The 17,725-nt window shown below is 47.5% G+C and overlaps 1 protein-coding gene across 1 annotated transcript in view; it reads right to left on the bottom strand.

Moving 5' to 3' along the window:
- The window catches only part of scap (SREBF chaperone), a 95,574-nt gene that overhangs the window by 19,372 nt on the left and 58,477 nt on the right, over positions 1-17,725 (bottom strand). Inside the window, exons 10-15 of the mRNA XM_078171251.1 lie at positions 12,246-12,340; positions 11,304-11,402; positions 10,899-11,111; positions 10,311-10,699; positions 9,666-9,815; positions 357-558 (exon numbers count right to left, since the gene is read on the bottom strand). Of these exons, the coding sequence (XP_078027377.1) occupies positions 357-558; positions 9,666-9,815; positions 10,311-10,699; positions 10,899-11,111; positions 11,304-11,402; positions 12,246-12,340 (1,148 nt within the window). The remainder of the gene's footprint in view (positions 1-356; positions 559-9,665; positions 9,816-10,310; positions 10,700-10,898; positions 11,112-11,303; positions 11,403-12,245; positions 12,341-17,725) is intronic.

The raw sequence follows: 17,725 nt of genomic DNA, 5'->3' as shown, positions 1-17,725 counted from the left end.
CTTCTTCTGTCTGTTGTTGACACTGTTCCTGACTCTATGGTCTGCTGTGATGTCAGCAGCAGGTGGGCGGAGCTACCTGACAGAGCTGCAGGTTTTTGTCTCTCTGGTTTCTAATCAGATTATTGGATGTTTACTGTGGACGGACATCAGAGACAACTAGTGACACTGAATTGTCTCAGTGTGCATCTCATGTCTCATCTGACAGTCAGGACTCTGAAGAGGGCCGCCATCTTTTATCTCCCCCTCCCCACAGTCCTCCCGTGGCGTCCCGTCGTCCTGCTGTACGTCCATCATGTCTGCTGCACATCAGATTAAATGATCTGTGTCTGTGTTTACGTGTACGTGTTGTGTCTCACCATACTGTGGCCCCTCAGCAGCAGTGGCGAGATCTCGCTGACGGGTGGCGAGTAGCCATAGTCATCACAGGGCAAGTCCCCTCTGCGCCGGCGCCCATGAGTGACGCCATTCTGGCCATAGTTTCGTGGGCAGAGGACCCGGTAGAGACAGAAGAGGAGCAGAACCAGCAGGACACCTGCCGCCAGGCCCAGCGCCGCCACCCTGGATGGAGGGGCGGAGTCAAACACAGAACAGTGTTACTGGTCAACACTTGTTTTCTGCAGCATCTAGGACACGCCCTCAACATGGGAGAATGGGACAGATGGACAGGTGGACAGGGAGACAGATGGACAGGGGGTCAGATGGACAGGGGGAAAGGTGGACAGGTGGACCCAAAAACCTAACGCCTCTGTGGACAGTTATCAGCACCATGGAGACAAAATTACACTGTTAAAGAAACAAACTGGACCTGTTTCAGAAAGATCAGTGTAACCCAGTTACTATGGCAACATACTCTGTGAAGCTAACCTACTGAGTCACAGGTTTGCTTCATGTCAGCCTGAGGCTGAGCGTGTAGCAGGAAGTAGAAACATGGCGTGTTCTTTAGTGAATGAAGTGGTGGAGGTTGAGGCCCAGTGTATTCAGAGGCTGTTGTGTAAGGAGAAGGTGATTAGAGCCTGTTTGGATGTCTCCCTGGAGGAGTGTCTATATGAAAGATACTGTTTGGATGTCTCTCTGGAGGAGTGTCTGTATGAAAGATACTGTTTGGATGTCTCTCTGGAGGAGTGTCTATATGAAAGATACTGTTTGGATGTCTCTCTGGAGGAGTGTCTGTATGAAAGATACTGTTTGACCTCACACTATCATTTATCTAACAATCTGTTCCACCCACATATATCATATATTACACATCATCATCGGAGCAGAGTCAGCGGTTTGTCGGCCGTAAGAAAAGTGTCTCTGGCTCTGAAAAGACTTTTGACTGTTGTGGTTTTCCCTGGACATAAATCAGAGCGGATCATCACAGACAAATTCCACAGAGCTGCAGCAGCATCAGACGCCATCACACCGGCTGCTGCTGATGTCTTCAGGTGTTTGTTCTCTCAGGACGTGTCCTTCATCAAGGGGAAGACTCATGTCTCCTCTTTCATTCATTCATTCATCAGTCAAAAGGACTGAGTGAAAAGATGAGTAAAATGACTGAGTGACAGGATGAGTAAAATGACAGTGACAGGATGTGCGAAAGGACTAAGTGACAGGATGAGTAAAAGGACTGAGTGAAAGGATGAGTAAAATGACTGAGTGACAGGATGAGTAAAATGACTGAGTGACAGGATGAGTAAAAGGACTGAGTGACAGGATGTGCAAAAGGACTGAGTGAAAGCATGAGTAAAAGGACTGTGTGAAAGGATGAGTAAAATGACTGAGTGACAGGATGAGTAAAAGGACTGAGTGACAGGATGTGCAAAAGGACTGAGTGAAAGCATGAGTAAAAGGACTGTGTGAAAGGATGAGTAAAATGACTGAGTGACAGGATGAGCAAAATGACATAGTGACAGGATGTGCAAAAGGACTGAGTGAAAGCATGAGTAAAATGATAGTGACAGGATGTGCAAAAGGACTGAGTGTCAGGATGAGTAAAAGGACTGTGTGAAAGGATGAGTAAAATGACTGAGTGACAGGATGAGCAAAATGACATAGTGACAGGATGTGCAAAAGGACTGAGTGAAAGCATGAGTAAAATGACAGTGACAGGATGTGCAAAAGGACTGAGTGTCAGGATGAGTAAAAGGACTGTGTGAAAGGATGAGTAAAATGACTGAGTGACAGGATGAGCAAAATGACATTGTGACAGGATGTGCGAAAATACTAAGTGACAGGATGAGTAAAATGACATAGTGACAGGATGAGTAAAATGACTGACAGGATGTGCAAAAGGACTGAGTGACAGGATGAGCAAAAGGACTGAGTGAAAGCATGAGTAAAATGACATAGTGACAGGATGTGCAAAAGGACTGAGTGACAGGATGTGCAAAATGACTGAGTGACAGAATGAGTAAAATGACATAGTGACAGGATGTGCGAAAGGACTAAGTGACAGGATGAGTAAAAGGACTGAGTGAAAGGATGAGTAAAATGACATAGTGACAGAATGAGTAAAATGACATAGTGACAGGATGAGCAAAATGACTGAGTGACAGGATGAGTAAAATGACTGAGTGACAGGATGAGTAAAAGGACTGAGTGACAGGATGTGCAAAAGGACTGAGTGAAAGCATGAGTAAAAGGACTGTGTGAAAGGATGAGTAAAATGACTGAGTGACAGGATGAGTAAAAGGACTGAGTGACAGGATGTGCAAAAGGACTGAGTGAAAGCATGAGTAAAAGGACTGTGTGAAAGGATGAGTAAAATGACTGAGTGACAGGATGAGCAAAATGACATAGTGACAGGATGTGCAAAAGGACTGAGTGAAAGCATGAGTAAAATGATAGTGACAGGATGTGCAAAAGGACTGAGTGTCAGGATGAGTAAAAGGACTGTGTGAAAGGATGAGTAAAATGACTGAGTGACAGGATGAGCAAAATGACATAGTGACAGGATGTGCAAAAGGACTGAGTGAAAGCATGAGTAAAATGACAGTGACAGGATGTGCAAAAGGACTGAGTGTCAGGATGAGTAAAAGGACTGTGTGAAAGGATGAGTAAAATGACTGAGTGACAGGATGAGCAAAATGACATTGTGACAGGATGTGCGAAAGGACTAAGTGACAGGATGAGTAAAATGACATAGTGACAGGATGAGTAAAATGACTGACAGGATGTGCAAAAGGACTGAGTGACAGGATGAGCAAAAGGACTGAGTGAAAGCATGAGTAAAATGACATAGTGACAGGATGTGCAAAAGGACTGAGTGACAGGATGTGCAAAATGACTGAGTGACAGAATGAGTAAAATGACATAGTGACAGGATGTGCGAAAGGACTAAGTGACAGGATGAGTAAAAGGACTGAGTGAAAGGATGAGTAAAATGACATAGTGACAGAATGAGTAAAATGACATAGTGACAGGATGAGCAAAATGACTGAGTGACAGGATGAGTAAAATGACATAGTGACAGGATGAGTAAAATGACATAGTGACAGGATGAGCAAAAGGACTGAGTGACAGGATGAGTAAAATGACATAGTGACAGGATGTGCAAACGGACTGAGTGACAGGATGAGCAAAATGACATAGTGACAGGATGTGCGAAAGGACTAAGTGACAGGATGAGTAAAAGGACTGAGTGAAAGGATGAGTAAAATGACATAGTGACAGGATGAGTAAAAGGACTAAGTGACAGGATGTGCAAAAGGACTTAGTGACAGGATGAGTAAAAGGGCTGAGTGAAAGCATGAGTAAAATGACAGTGACAGGATGAGCAAAATGACAGTGACAGGATGTGCGAAAGGACTAAGTGACAGGATGAGTAAAAGGACTGAGTGAAAGGATGAGTAAAATGACATAGTGACAGGATGAGTAAAAGGACATAGTGACAGGATGAGTAAAAGGACTAAGTGACAGGATGTGCAAAAGGACTTAGTGACAGGATGAGTAAAAGGGCTGAGTGAAAGCATGAGTAAAATGACAGTGACAGGATGTGCAAAAGGACTGAGTGACAGGATGAGCAAAAGGACTGAGTGACAGGATGAGCAAAATGACTGAGTGACAGGATGTGCAAAAGGACTGAGTGACAGGATGTGCAAAAGGACTGAGTGACAGGATGAGCAAAAGGACTGAGTGACAGGATGAGCAAAATGACTGAGTGACAGGATGTGTAAAAGGACTGAGTGACAGGATGAGCAAAAGGACTGAGTGACAGGATGAGCAAAATGACTGAGTGACAGGATGTGCAAAAGGACTGAGTGACAGGATGAGTAAAATGACATAGTGACAGGATGAGTAAAATGACAGTGACAGGATGTGCAAAAGGACATAGTGACAGGATGAGTAAAATGACATAGTGACAGGATGTGCAAAATGACTGAGTGACAGGATGAGCAAAAGGACTGAGTGACAGGATGTGCAAAAGGACTGAGTGACAGAATGAGTAAAATGACATAGTGACAGGGTGAGCAAAATGACTGAGTGACAGGATGAGCAAAATGACTGAGTGACAGGATGTGCAAAAGGACTGAGTGACGGGATGTGCAAAAGAACTGAGTGACAGGATGAGTAAAATGACATAGTGACAGGATGAGTAAAATGACAGTGACAGGATGTGCAAAAGGACTGGGTGACAGGATGTGCAAAAGAACTGAGTGACAGGATGAGTAAAATGACATAGTGACAGGATGTGCAAAAGGACTGAGTGACAGGATGTGCAAAAGGACTGAGTGACAGGATGAGTAAAATGACAGTGACAGGATGTGTAAAAGGACGGAGTGACAGAATGAGCAAAAGGACTGAGTGACAGGATGTACAAAATGACTGAGTGACAGGATGAGTAAAATGACATAGTGACAGGATGTGCAAAAGGACTGAGTGACAGGATGAGCAAAATGACATAGTGACAGGATGAGTAAAATGACAGTGACAGGATGTGTAAAAGGACTGAGTGACAGGATGAGCAAAAGGACTGAGTGACAGGATGAGCAAAATGACTGAGTGACAGGATGAGTAAAATGACTGAGTGACAGGATGAGTAAAAAGACTGAGTGACAGGATGAGTCATGGCTCCTCGGTAGTTGCTTTGTGTTCCTGCCTTTCTGTCTCTGCTGCCATCGTCTGTCTGCAGCAGACAGGAAACAGCTGCAGTCAGGAAACAGCTGCAGCAGACAAGAAACAGCTGCTGCAGACAAGAAACAGCTGCTGCAGAGAGGAAACAGCAGCAGACAGGAAACAGCTGCTACAGACAGGAAACAGCTGCTGCAGACAGGAAACAGCTACTGCAGACAGGAAACTGCTGCAGACAGGGAAGTGCTGCAGACAGGAAACTGCTGCAGCAGACAGGAAACTGCAGGAGACAGGAAACAGCTGCAGCAGACAGGAAACAGCTACTGCAGACAGGAAACAGCTGCTGCAGACAGGAACCAGCTGCTGCAGACAGGAAACAGGTGTGGGGATGCCAGTGCTTCTATTCATACTGAACAATGAACAATATATACAGCGTTATGTTACTTACACTGAACAAAAATATAAACGCAACACTTTTGTTTTTGCTCTCATTTTTCATGAGCTGAACTCAAAGATCTAAAACATTTTCTATACACACAAAAGACCATTTCCCTCAAATATTGTCCACAAATCTGTCTAAATCTGTGTTAGTGAGCACTTCTCCTTTGCTGAGATAATCCATCCCACCTCACAGGTGTGGCATATCAAGATGCTGATTAGACAGCATGATTATTGCACAGGTGTGCCTTAGGCTGGCCACAATAAAAGGCCACTCTGAAATGTGCAGTTTTGCTTTATTGGGGGGGTCTGGGGGGGTCAGAAAACCAGTCAGTATCTGGTGTGACCACCATTTGCCTCACGCAGTGCAACACATCTCCTTCACATAGAGTTGATCAGGTTGTTGTTTGTGGCCTGTGGAATGTTGGTCCACTCCTCTTCAATGGCTGTACGAAGTTGCTGGATATTGGCAGGAACTGGAACACACTGTCGTATACGCAGATCCAGAGCATCCCAAACATGCTCAATGGGTGACATGTCCGGTGAGAATGCTGGCCATGCAAGAACTGGGATGTTTTCAGCTTCCAGGAATTGTGTACAGATCCTTGCAACATGGGGCCGTGCATTATCATGCTGCAACATGAGGTGATGGTCGTGGATGAATGGCACAACAATGGGCCTCAGGATCTCGTCACGGTATCTCCGTGCATTCAAAATGCCATCAATAAAATGCACCTGTGTTCGTTGTCCATAACATACGCCTGCCCATACCATAACCCCACCGCCACCATGGGCCACTCGATCCACAACGTTGACATCAGCAAACCGCTCACCCACATGACGCCACACACGCTGTCTGCCATCTGCCCTGAACAGTGAAAACCGGGATTCATCCGTGAAGAGAACACCTCTCCAACGTGCCAGACGCCATCGAATGTGAGCATTTGCCCACTCAAGTCGGATACGACGACGAACTACAGTCAGGTCGAGACCCCGATGAGGACGACGAGCATGCAGATGAGCTTCCCTGAGACGGTTTCTGACAGTTTGTGCAGAAATTCTTTGGCTATGCAAACCGATTGTTGCAGCAGCTGTCCGGGTGGCTGGTCTCAGACGATCTTGGAGGTGAACATGCTGGATGTGGAGGTCCTGGGCTGGTGTGGTTACACGTGGTCTGTGGTTGTGAGGCTGGTTGGATGTACTGCCAAATTGTCTGAAACGCCTTTGGAGACGGCTTATGGTAGAGAAATGAACATTCAATTCACGGGCAACAGCTCTGGTGGACATTCATACAGTCACCATGCCAATTACACGCTCCCTCAAAACTTGCGACATCTGTGGCATTGTGCTGTGTGATAAAGCTGCACATTTCAGAGTGGCCTTTTACTGTGGCCAGCCTAAGGCACACCTGTGCAATAATCATGCTGTCTAATCAGCATCTTGATATGCCACACCTGTGAGGTGGGATGGATTGTCTTGGCAAAGGAGAAGTGCTCACTAACACAGATTTAGACAGATTTGTGAGAAATGGTCTTTTGTGTGTATAGAAAATGTTTTAGATCTTTGAGTTCAGCTCATGAAAAATGGGAGCAAAAACAAAAGTGTTGCGTTTATATTTTTGTTCAGTGTAGAATAACAATTCTATACCTTGACTTGTCACATATTTACACAAGTTAAATGCTAAGTTTGGACGGAGTCCTTGATCAACATTTTAATGAGTGGAACACACTCACTTCGATCTGTTTTACATATTTGTGTAATATTGGTCACATCTGCACTGAGTGCTTTTTTTTCCAAAGAGGGGGTAGGCCACACCCCTCTGTCCCAATACCAAGGGGGGTCAGACATTGTTATAGTTCAGTTAAAATTCGCACCTCCACATTCCTGATTTTTTTTTTTTTTTTTTTAGCTCTAAGACGTGTGTGAAAATATCTGAGGAGAGAATCCTGAATATGTGCCATCATTAATTCTTCTCACTGCTTTAATTATCTGTTTTATATTTATTGTTTTTATATTCATGTTTTTTTATTTATTGTTTCTATATTCATGTTTTTTCATTTATTGTTTCTATATTCATGTTTTTATATTTGTGTTTTTATATTTATTGTTTTTATATTTGTTTTTACATTCATGGTTTTGGAAATATTGTTTCTATATTTTTGTTTTGATATTTACGCCTTTTTTATGTTTTTTATTTATTGTTTTTATATTCATGTTTTTTATTTATTGTTTTTATATTAATTGTTTTTATATTTAGGTTTTTTATCTATGTTTTTATATTTAAGATTTTTATATTTATGTTTTCATATTAATGCTTTTTACATTAATTGTTTTTTATATTAATGTTTTTATATTTATGTTTTTACATGAATTGTTTTTATTTATTTTTTATATCAATTGTTTTTATATGTATGGTTATTAAATTTATGTTGTTTATGGTCATGTCTATTGTCTGTAATGTATGCTGGTCTGTGTAGTTCCACATATCCCACTGTGTCCCAACTGATCCAACAGATCCAACAGATTCACCTGATCCAACAGATTCAACAACTGATCCTCCTGATCCACCAGATCCACCTGATCCTCCTGATCCACCAGATCCACCTGATCCTCCTGATCCACCAGATCCAACAGATCCACAAAGATCCACCAGATCTAACTGATCCTCCTCACCTCCTCCACATGTGTGTGTATCCTGTACAGTGTGTCCAAGTGATCCAAGTGATCCACCTGATCCACCTGATCCACTAGATCCTCCTGATCCAACAGATCCACTTGATCCAACAGATCCAACTGATCCACCTGATCCAACAGATCCAACAGATCCACCTGATCCACCTGGTCCAACTGATCCACCTGATCCAAATGATCCACCTGATCCAACTGATCCAATCAATCAATTTTATTTATAAAGCCCAATATCACAAATCACAATTTGCCTCACAGGGCTTTACAGCATACGACATCCCTCTGTCCTTAGGACCCTCACAGCTGATCCAACTGATCCAACTGAAGCTGTTATAACAGAGCTGAGAATCACTGAGGTGTTGGTATAAATACAGTGACACTTGCACTGATGCTGATTTTTTTAATTGCTTAAACATATTTTTGTTGCGACTTCGTCTGCAGCAGGACGAATCTGAGCATCTGTAGATTTGATCTGATTTATCACAGACAGAAACTATCAATAAAGCAGAGACAACGCACAGGTCGGACCATCATCTTTAACTATAAATAAATTAATGACAGCAGAGACAACAGACAGGTCGGACCATTGTCTGTAACTATAAATACATTAATGACAGCAGAGACAACAGACGGGTCGGACCATCGTCTGTAACTATAAATAAATTAATGACAGCAGAGACAACAGACAGGCCGGACCATCGTCTGTAACTATAAATAAATTAATGGCGCCAAAGACAATAGACGGGTTGGAACACCGTCTGTAACTATTAATAAATTAATGACGGCAGAGTCAACAGACGGGTCGAACCATCGTCTGTGTACGTTACAGCTGAAAGTAACAACAGATGCTCTCTAAAACTGTGACATACTTCCTGTTTTCTACCCGACTGTTGTTGTCAGCGTGACGTCACAGTGATGCGTTCGATACACCGCTCCAAACATTTAACCCTCTGATCCACCTGCAGGCTGACCTCAAAGGTCAAGGGTCGTCAGTGTCTCACAGCAACACAAAGAACAATCTGTCACTGTTCTCAGCTCAGAGTCTGAAACCTGTGGAACATCTCTGTGACCGTATCACTCAGACCTCCACCCTCAGATCTCCACACTCAGGTCTACTTCACTGCTCCACCTCCACGTAAACACACTTAAACTCAATATTTCAGTGTTAAGTTCAACCACAGCCTGGTGGAGACACCAGAGGTCCAGAGAGACGTCTCCTTGCTGAGGACACAGCTCAGGACACTGCTGAGGACACACTGATGAATATCAAGTCCTCTGCTGGAGGACGACATGAACACGTCACCCGTGGGTTAAAGACAAATGTCTAAGGGGCTGAAAAGTTTTCATGACACTGTGTGACATCACGAGTCTGTGTGACATCACGTTATGTGACTGTCACAGATAACTAATGATGACACGTCAGTATGGTCTTTATCTCAGACAAACAAATTCACTTCCTGTCCTGAGGGATGTGTGTGCATACTGACTTGTAGAGCGTGAGGTCCGTCTGGAGGTCTGCAGAGACTTTGGGGATGGATGGCGGTGGATGTCTGGTGTCCTGAGGGTGACGCGTCTCGATGGCCTCCTGAGGACTCAGGTGAACGGTGACGGGAATGACGGGCAGGATGCTGATGTACCTGAAACAAGATGACAGTCATCATGTTCACAGACGTTACAAACACTTGACAACGTGACCACAGATCAGCAGGAACATTATATTTTTTTTCAATGGACTTAAGACGTTTCCTGTCACTGCAGGTCATTCTTAATGTTTGTGATTGTTTTTCTGATCACTAATAAATACAAAAGGGGGCGTGGCTTGACCATTGATTAATTGGGTCAGGCAGGTGGGTGGCGCGTTGGTGCTTTGGTGTCAAGGTCCCACCCACACACCTGCACAGGCTAAGTGATGTCACCAGGGCAGGATGGCGGCGACCATACTGGGATATTCTACAGTGGGAGGAAGTGGAGACGCGTCGGCCATCTTTACCTAAAGCCTGTTTTAATGGTTAACTGTTACACAGTGAACCAGAATAATTCAACCACCTCTGTGTGTTGACAGCTCACATCTAACATCAACCTTGAGTCAGCAGTGTGATGACCTCGGACAGACGGACTCAGGTTCAGCTCACCTTTTGGCTAACGTGATGTTGTAGTAACTGAAGAGTGACGGCCAGTGTCTGAAGGACAGCCTCCTCCAGCCCTCCTCATCCTCGGCTCCCCAGGTAATTTGAGGCACCGCGGGGGGTGGGGCCTGGGGTAGGGGCCCTGCCCTGGCAGCGCTGTGGTGGCCCTGTGATTGGTTCTCAGGTAAGGGGGTCGGATCCGGTGCAGGGTGGATGCTGAGGGTGCTGGTAGGATCGCCTCCACGGAAGACGGGGGCCACGCCCAGGTGAGGAGCCAGGCCGCCTCCCCCAGGATCTCCCAGAGGGCTTTGCTCAGACACCTGTGCTGCCAGGTAGGTGCGTATTCCTGCAGGGTCGGTGTAGACCAGGATGCCGATCCAGATCACTGTGCCAACCTGAAACACGCAAGTCATCAGAGGGTGAAGAGCAGTGTGTTCCTTTATGTTCATATTTACATTCATCTCATCACACATGACATCACATTGTTACATCATCAGGTGTCGCTCATCATTCCTCCACCTGCTGTCACAACAAACACACACACACTGTACAGGATACACACTATACACACACAGTGAGGTCACGGCATCTCACCATGATGATGCGCTGAGCGAGGCGTGTGCGTGCCAGGAAGTAGACGACACGCAGCCTCTTGGGGAGCCTCAGGTTCCTGAAGGTGGGGGTCTGCAAGGTAATGGTGTGGGGGGAGGGCCGTGGGGGAGGGGGCACCTCACGTGGACGCAGCGGACCGGACTTGGGCGGTGGAAGTCCTGCTTCAGCTGGCAGGCGGCGGTTCAAATCAGCCAGCTGAGAGAGAGTGAACGGAAAGGTTTCAACGCAAGGGTTGGGGGGTAAAAAAAATGAGCTGATGACCAAAATGACTGACAGTTTTATTAATCACATATGTCACATCTAACATGTGCTCTTTATCTGAGCTGTGTGTATGTGTGTGTGTATGTGTGTGTGTGTGTGTGTGTGTGTGTGTGTGTGTGTGCTCACCTCCATCCGTCTGATGTCAATCGACAGAACTGTGGTGAAGAAGAACATTTGCAGGAAGAAGTCAGAGACCAGACCGACCACGGCGAACAGGCAGAACTCCTGTTAGACACACACAGCACGGGTTAGCATCATGCTAAATCTGTAAGCACCTGTTCCTGCTAACATGCTAAATCTGCTAGCATCTGTCCCTGCTAACATGCTACACATGTTAGCATCTCTGACTGCAGTATAATAACAGTGTGCAAACCGCTAACATGCTACATAGGTTAGCATCTCTGTCTACAGTATAATCACAATGTGCTAACTGCTAACATGCTACACAGGTTAGCATCACTGACTGCAGTATAATAACTGTGCAAACTGCTGACATGCTACACAGGTTAGCATCTCTGTCTACAGTATAATCACAGTGTGCTAACTGCTAACATGCTACACAGGTTAGCATCTTTGTCTACAGTATAATCACAGTGTGCTAACTGCTAACATGCTACATAGGTTAGCATCTCTGACTGCAGTATAATAACTGTGCTAACCGCTAACATGCTACACAGGTCAGTATCTCTGACTGACGTATAATAACAGTGCTAACTGCTAACATGCTACAGTTTGTTATGAGGAGAAACGTCAGTTTTTTGGACAGAATATGTTGACAGACGGACGATCATCATGTTGATAAACACACAATGTCAAAATCAGAATCAGAATAAACTTTATTGTCCTCAAGGAGGAAATTTGTGTTGGACGTTCAGTGCCTGGTGGCTGTAAACACATTAAATCACAAACATACAATTTACATACGTCCATGAACATCAATAGACTACAAATTACTGTGATGTCTGGATTAACCATCAGATTGCACTGAACGTTCACAAATAATATTGCACACAGATGTCTCAGTGATGAACACATGATGTATGAACACATGAAGTCTGGGTGTGTTACCTGGATAGCAGGGACCAGGGTGAAGTATCCGATGAGGATGATGCAGAGTTCGGTGGCCATGTTCTTCATGATGGACCAGCTCTCATTACTGAGACCTGCAGGACAAACACAACATTAACGAGTGAATGACACACACATCATCAGATTTATAACTGTACAGATGAGACACTGTGTGCTCTCTGTGTGTGCTCTCTGTGTGCTCTGTGTGTGTGCTCTGTGTGTGTGCTCTGTGTGTGTGCTCTGTGTGTGTGCTCAGAGTGCTCTGAGTGGCCTGTGTGCTCTCTGTGTGCTCTGTGTGTGTGCTCTGTGTGTGTGCTCTGTGTGTGTGCTCTCTGTGTGCTCTGTGTGTGTGCTCTCTGTGTGCTCTGTGTGTGTGCTCTGTGTGTGTGCTCTCTGTGTGCGCTCTGTGTGTGCTCTGTGTGTGTGCTCTGTGTGTGCTCTCTGTGTGTGCTCTCTGTGTCCTCTGTGTGTGCTCTCTGTGTGTGCTCTCTGTGTGTGCTCTCTGTGTGTGCTCTCTGTGTGTGCTCTCTCTGTGTGTGCTCTGTGTGTGTGCTCTGTGTGTGTGCTCTGTGTGTGCTCTCTGTGTGTTCTCTGTGTGCTCTGTGTGTGTGCTCTGTGTGTGTGCTCTGTGTGTGTGCTCTCTGTGTGCTCTGTGTGTGTGCTCTGTGTGTGTGCTCTGTGTGTGTGCTCTGTGTGTGTGCTCTCTGTGTGTGCTCTGTGTGTGTGCTCTGTGTGTGTGCTCTGTGTGTGTGCTCTGTGTGTGTGCTCTCTGTGTGTGCTCTCTGTGTGCTCTGTGTGTGTGCTCTGTGTGTGTGCTCTCTGTGTGCGCTCTGTGTGTGCTCTGTGTGTGTGCTCTGTGTGTGTGCTCTCTGTGTGTGCTCTCTGTGTGTGCTCTCTGTGTGTGCTCTGTGTGTGCTCTCTGTGTGTGCTCTCTGTGTCCTCTGTGTGTGCTCTCTGTGTGTGCTCTCTGTGTGTGCTCTCTGTGTGTGCTCTCTGTGTGTGCTCTCTCTGTGTGTGCTCTGTGTGTGTGCTCTGTGTGTGTGCTCTGTGTGTGCTCTCTGTGTGTTCTCTGTGTGTGCTCTCTGTGTGTTCTCTGTGTGTGCTCTGTGTGTGTGCTCTCTGTGTGCTCTCTGTGTGCGCTCTGTGTGTGTGCTCTGTGTGTGTGCTCTGTGTGTGTGCTCTCTGTGTGCTCTGTGTGTGCTCTCTGTGTGTGCTCTCTGTGTGTTCTCTCTGTGTGTGCTCTCTGTGTGCGCTCTCTGTGTGCGCTCTGTGTGTGTGCTCTCTGTGTGCTCTGTGTGCGCTCTGTGTGTGTGCTCTGTGTGCGCTCTCTGTGTGTGCTCTGTGTGTGCTCTCTGTGTGTGCTCTCTGTGTGTGCTCTCTGTGTGTTCTCTCTGTGTGTGCTCTCTGTGTGTGCTCTCTGTGTGCTCTCTGTGTGTGTGCTCTCTGTGTGCTCTCTGTGTGCTCTGTGTGTGTGCTCTCTGTGTGTGTGCTCTGTGTGTGCTCTGTGTGTGCTCTCTGTGTGTGCTCTGTGTGTGTCCTCTGTGTGTGCTCTGTGTGTGCTCTGTGTGTGCTCTCTGTGTGTGCTCTCTGTGTGTGCTCTCTGTGTGTGCTCTCTGTGTGTCCTCTGTGTGTGCGCTCTCTGTGTGTCCTCTGTGTGTCCTCTGTGTGTGTCCTCTGTGTGTGCTCTGTGTGTGTCCTCTGTGTGTGCTCTCTGTGTGTCCTCTGTGTGTCCTCTTTGTGTGCTCTGTGTGTGTCCTCTGTGTGCTCTCTGTGTGTGTTCTCTGTGTGTGCTCTGTGTGTGCTCTCTGTGTGTGCTCTGTGTGTGCTCTCTGTGTGTGCTCTGTGTGTGCTCTGTGTGTGTCCTCTGTGTGTGCTCTGTGTGTGCTCTGTGTGTGCTCTCTGTGTGTGCTCTCTGTGTGTCCTCTGTGTGTGCGCTCTCTGTGTGTCCTCTGTGTGTGCGCTCTCTGTGTGTCCTCTGTGTGTCCTCTGTGTGTGCTCTGTGTGTGTCCTCTGTGTGTGCTCTCTGTGTGTGCTGTGTGTGCTCTCTGTGTGCTCTCTGTGTGTGCTCTCTGTGTGTCCTCTGTGTGTGCTCTGTGTGTGCTGTGTGTGCTCTCTGTGTGTCCTCTGTGTGTGCTCTGTGTGTGCTGTGTGTGTGCTCTCTGTGTGTGCTGTGTGTGTGCTCTGTGTGTCCTCTGTGTGTGCTGTGTGTGTGCTCTCTGTGTGTCCTCTGTGTGTGCTGTGTGTGTGCTCTCTGTGTGTGTGCTCTCTGTGTGCTCTCTGTGTGTGCTGTGTGTGTGCTCTGTGTGTGCTCTCTGTGTGTCCTCTGTGTGTGTCCTCTGTGTGTGTCCTCTGTGTGTGTGCTCTGTGTGTGCTCTGTCTGTGTGCTCTGTGTGTGCTCTCTGTGTGTGCTCTGTGTGTGCTCTGTGTGTGTGCTCTGTGTGTGCGCTCTGTGTGTGCTCTGTGTGCTCTCTGTGTGTGCTCTGTGTGCTCTCTGTGTGTGCTCTGTGTGTGCTCTCTGTGTGTGTTCTCTGTGTGCTCTGTGTGTGCTCTCTGTGTGTTCTGTGTGTGCTCTGTGTGTGCTCTGTGTGTGCTCTCTGTGTGTGCTCTGTGTGTTCTCTGTGTGTGCTCTGTGTGTGCTCTGTGTGTGCTCTGTGTGTGCTCTCTGTGTGCTCTCTGTGTGTGCTCTGTGTGTGCTCTCTGTGTGTGCTCTCTGTGTGCTCTCTGTGTGCTCTCTGTGTGTGTGCTCTCTGTGTGTGCTCTCTGTGTGTGCTCTCTGTGTGTGCTCTCTGTGTGTGCTCTGTGTGTGCTCTCTGTGTGCTCTCTGTGTGCTGTGTGTGTGCTCTGTGTGTGCGCTCTCTGTGTGTGCTCTCTGTGTGCTCTCTGTGTGTGCTCTCTGTGTGTGCTCTCTGTGTGCTCTCTGTGTGTGCTCTCTGTGTGTGCTCTCTGTGTGTGCTCAGTGTGTGTGCTCTGTGTGTGTGCTCTGTGTGTGCTCTGTGTGTGTGCTCTGTGTGTGCTCTGTGTGTGTGCGCTCTGTGTGCTCTCTGTGTGTGCTCTCTGTGTGTGCTCTCTGTGTGCTCTCTGTGTGCTCTCTGTGTGTGCTCTGTGTGTGTGCTCTGTGTGTGCTCTCTGTGTGTGTGCTCTGTGTGTGCTCTGTGTGTGCTCTCTGTGTGTGCTCTGTGTGTGCTCTCTGTGTGTGCTCTCTGTGTGCTCTCTGTGTGCTCTCTGTGTGTGTGCTCTCTGTGTGCTCTGTGTGTGCTCTCTGTGTGTGCTCTCTCTGTGTGCTCTCTGTGTGCTCTCTGTGTGCTCTCTGTGTGTGCTCTCTGTGTGTGCTCTGTGTGTGCTCTGTGTGTGCGCTCTGTGTGTGCTCTGTGTGTGCTCTCTGTGTGCTCTCTGTGTGCTGTGTGTGTGCTCTGTGTGTGCGCTCTCTGTGTGTGCTCTCTGTGTGCTCTCTGTGTGTGCTCTCTGTGTGTGCTCTCTGTGTGCTCTCTGTGTGTGCTCTCTGTGTGTGCTCTCTGTGTGTGCTCTGTGTGTGTGCTCTGTGTGTGCTCTGTGTGTGTGCTCTGTGTGTGTGCTCTGTGTGTGTGCGCTCTGTGTGCTCTCTGTGTGTGCTCTCTGTGTGTGCTCTCTGTGTGCTCTCTGTGTGTGCTCTGTGTGTGCTCTCTGTGTGTGCTCTGTGTGTGTGCTCTGTGTGTGTGCTCTGTGTGTGTGCTCTGTGTGTGTGCTCTGTGTGTGCTCTGTGTGTGCTCTCTGTGTGTGCTCTGTGTGTGTCCTCTGTGTGTGCTCTGTGTGTGCTCTGTGTGTCCTCTGTGTGTCTTCTGTGTGTGCTCTGTGTGTGCTCTGTGTGTCCTCTGCGTGTCCTCTGTGTGCGCTCTGAGTGCTCTGTGTGTGCTCTGTGTGCTCTGTGTGTGTCCTCTTTGTCCTCTCTGTGTCCTCTGTGTCCTCTGTGTGTCCTCTGTGTGCTCTGTGTGTCCTCTCTGTGTCCTCTAAAGTGTGCTCTGTGTGTCCTCTAAAGTGTGCTCTGTGTGTCCTCTGTGTGTGCTCTGTGTGTCCTCTGTGTGTGCTCTGTGTGTGTCCTCTGTGTCCTCTCTGTGTCCTCTGTGTGTCCTCTAAAGTGTGCTCTGTGTGTCCTCTAAAGTGTCCTCTGTGTGTCCTCTGTGTGTGCTCTGAGTGCTCTGTGTGTGCTCTGTGTGCTCTGTGTGTGTCCTCTCTGTGTCCTCTGTGTGCTCTGTGTGTCCTCTCTGTGTCTTCTGTGTGTCCTCTGTGTGCTCTGTGTGTCCTCTCTGTGTCCTCTGTGTGTCCTCTAAAGTGTGCTCTGTGTGTGCTCTGTGTGTGCTCTGTGTGTGCTCTCTGTGTGTGCTCTGTGTGTGCTCTCTGTGTGTGCTCTCTGTGTGCTCTCTGTGTGTGTGCTCTCTGTGTGCTCTGTGTGTGCTCTCTGTGTGTGCTCTCTGTGTGTGCTCTCTGTGTGCTCTCTGTGTGCTCTCTGTGTGTGCTCTGTGTGTGTGCTCTCTGTGTGCTCTCTGTGTGCTCTCTGTGTGCTGTGTGTGTGCTCTGTGTGTGCGCTCTCTGTGTGTGCTCTCTGTGTGCTCTCTGTGTGTGCTCTCTGTGTGTGCTCTCTGTGTGTGCTCTCTGTGTGTGCTCTCTGTGTGTGCTCTGTGTGTGTCCTCTGTGTGTGCTCTCTGTGTGTCCTCTGTGTGTCCTCTTTGTGTGCTCTGTGTGTGTCCTCTGTGTGCTCTCTGTGTGTGTTCTCTGTGTGTGCTCTGTGTGTGCTCTCTGTGTGTGCTCTGTGTGTGCTCTCTGTGTGTGCTCTGTGTGTGCTCTGTGTGTGTCCTCTGTGTGTGCTCTGTGTGTGCTCTGTGTGTGCTCTCTGTGTGTGCTCTCTGTGTGTCCTCTGTGTGTGCGCTCTCTGTGTGTCCTCTGTGTGTGCGCTCTCTGTGTGTCCTCTGTGTGTCCTCTGTGTGTGCTCTGTGTGTGTCCTCTGTGTGTGCTCTCTGTGTGTCCTCTGTGTGTGCTCTCTGTGTGTCCTCTGTGTGTGCTCTGTGTGTGCTGTGTGTGCTCTCTGTGTGTCCTCTGTGTGTGCTCTGTGTGTGCTGTGTGTGTGCTCTCTGTGTGTGCTGTGTGTGTGCTCTGTGTGTCCTCTGTGTGTGCTGTGTGTGTGCTCTCTGTGTGTCCTCTGTGTGTGCTGTGTGTGTGCTCTCTGTGTGTGTGCTCTCTGTGTGCTCTCTGTGTGTGCTGTGTGTGTGCTCTGTGTGTGCTCTCTGTGTGTCCTCTGTGTGTGTCCTCTGTGTGTGTCCTCTGTGTGTGTGCTCTGTGTGTGCTCTGTCTGTGTGCTCTGTGTGTGCTCTCTGTGTGTGCTCTGTGTGTGCTCTGTGTGTGCTCTGTGTGTGTGCTCTGTGTGTGCGCTCTGTGTGTGCTCTGTGTGCTCTCTGTGTGTGCTCTGTGTGTGCTCTCTGTGTGTGCTCTGTGTGCTCTCTGTGTGTGCT

This window comes from Epinephelus lanceolatus, chromosome 10 (assembly GCF_041903045.1).
Source record: "Epinephelus lanceolatus isolate andai-2023 chromosome 10, ASM4190304v1, whole genome shotgun sequence".
Classification (NCBI taxonomy): Eukaryota; Metazoa; Chordata; class Actinopteri; order Perciformes; family Serranidae; genus Epinephelus; species Epinephelus lanceolatus.
The sequence above is the reverse complement of the archived record's forward strand: the minus strand, read 5'-3'. Positions and strand labels throughout refer to the sequence as shown.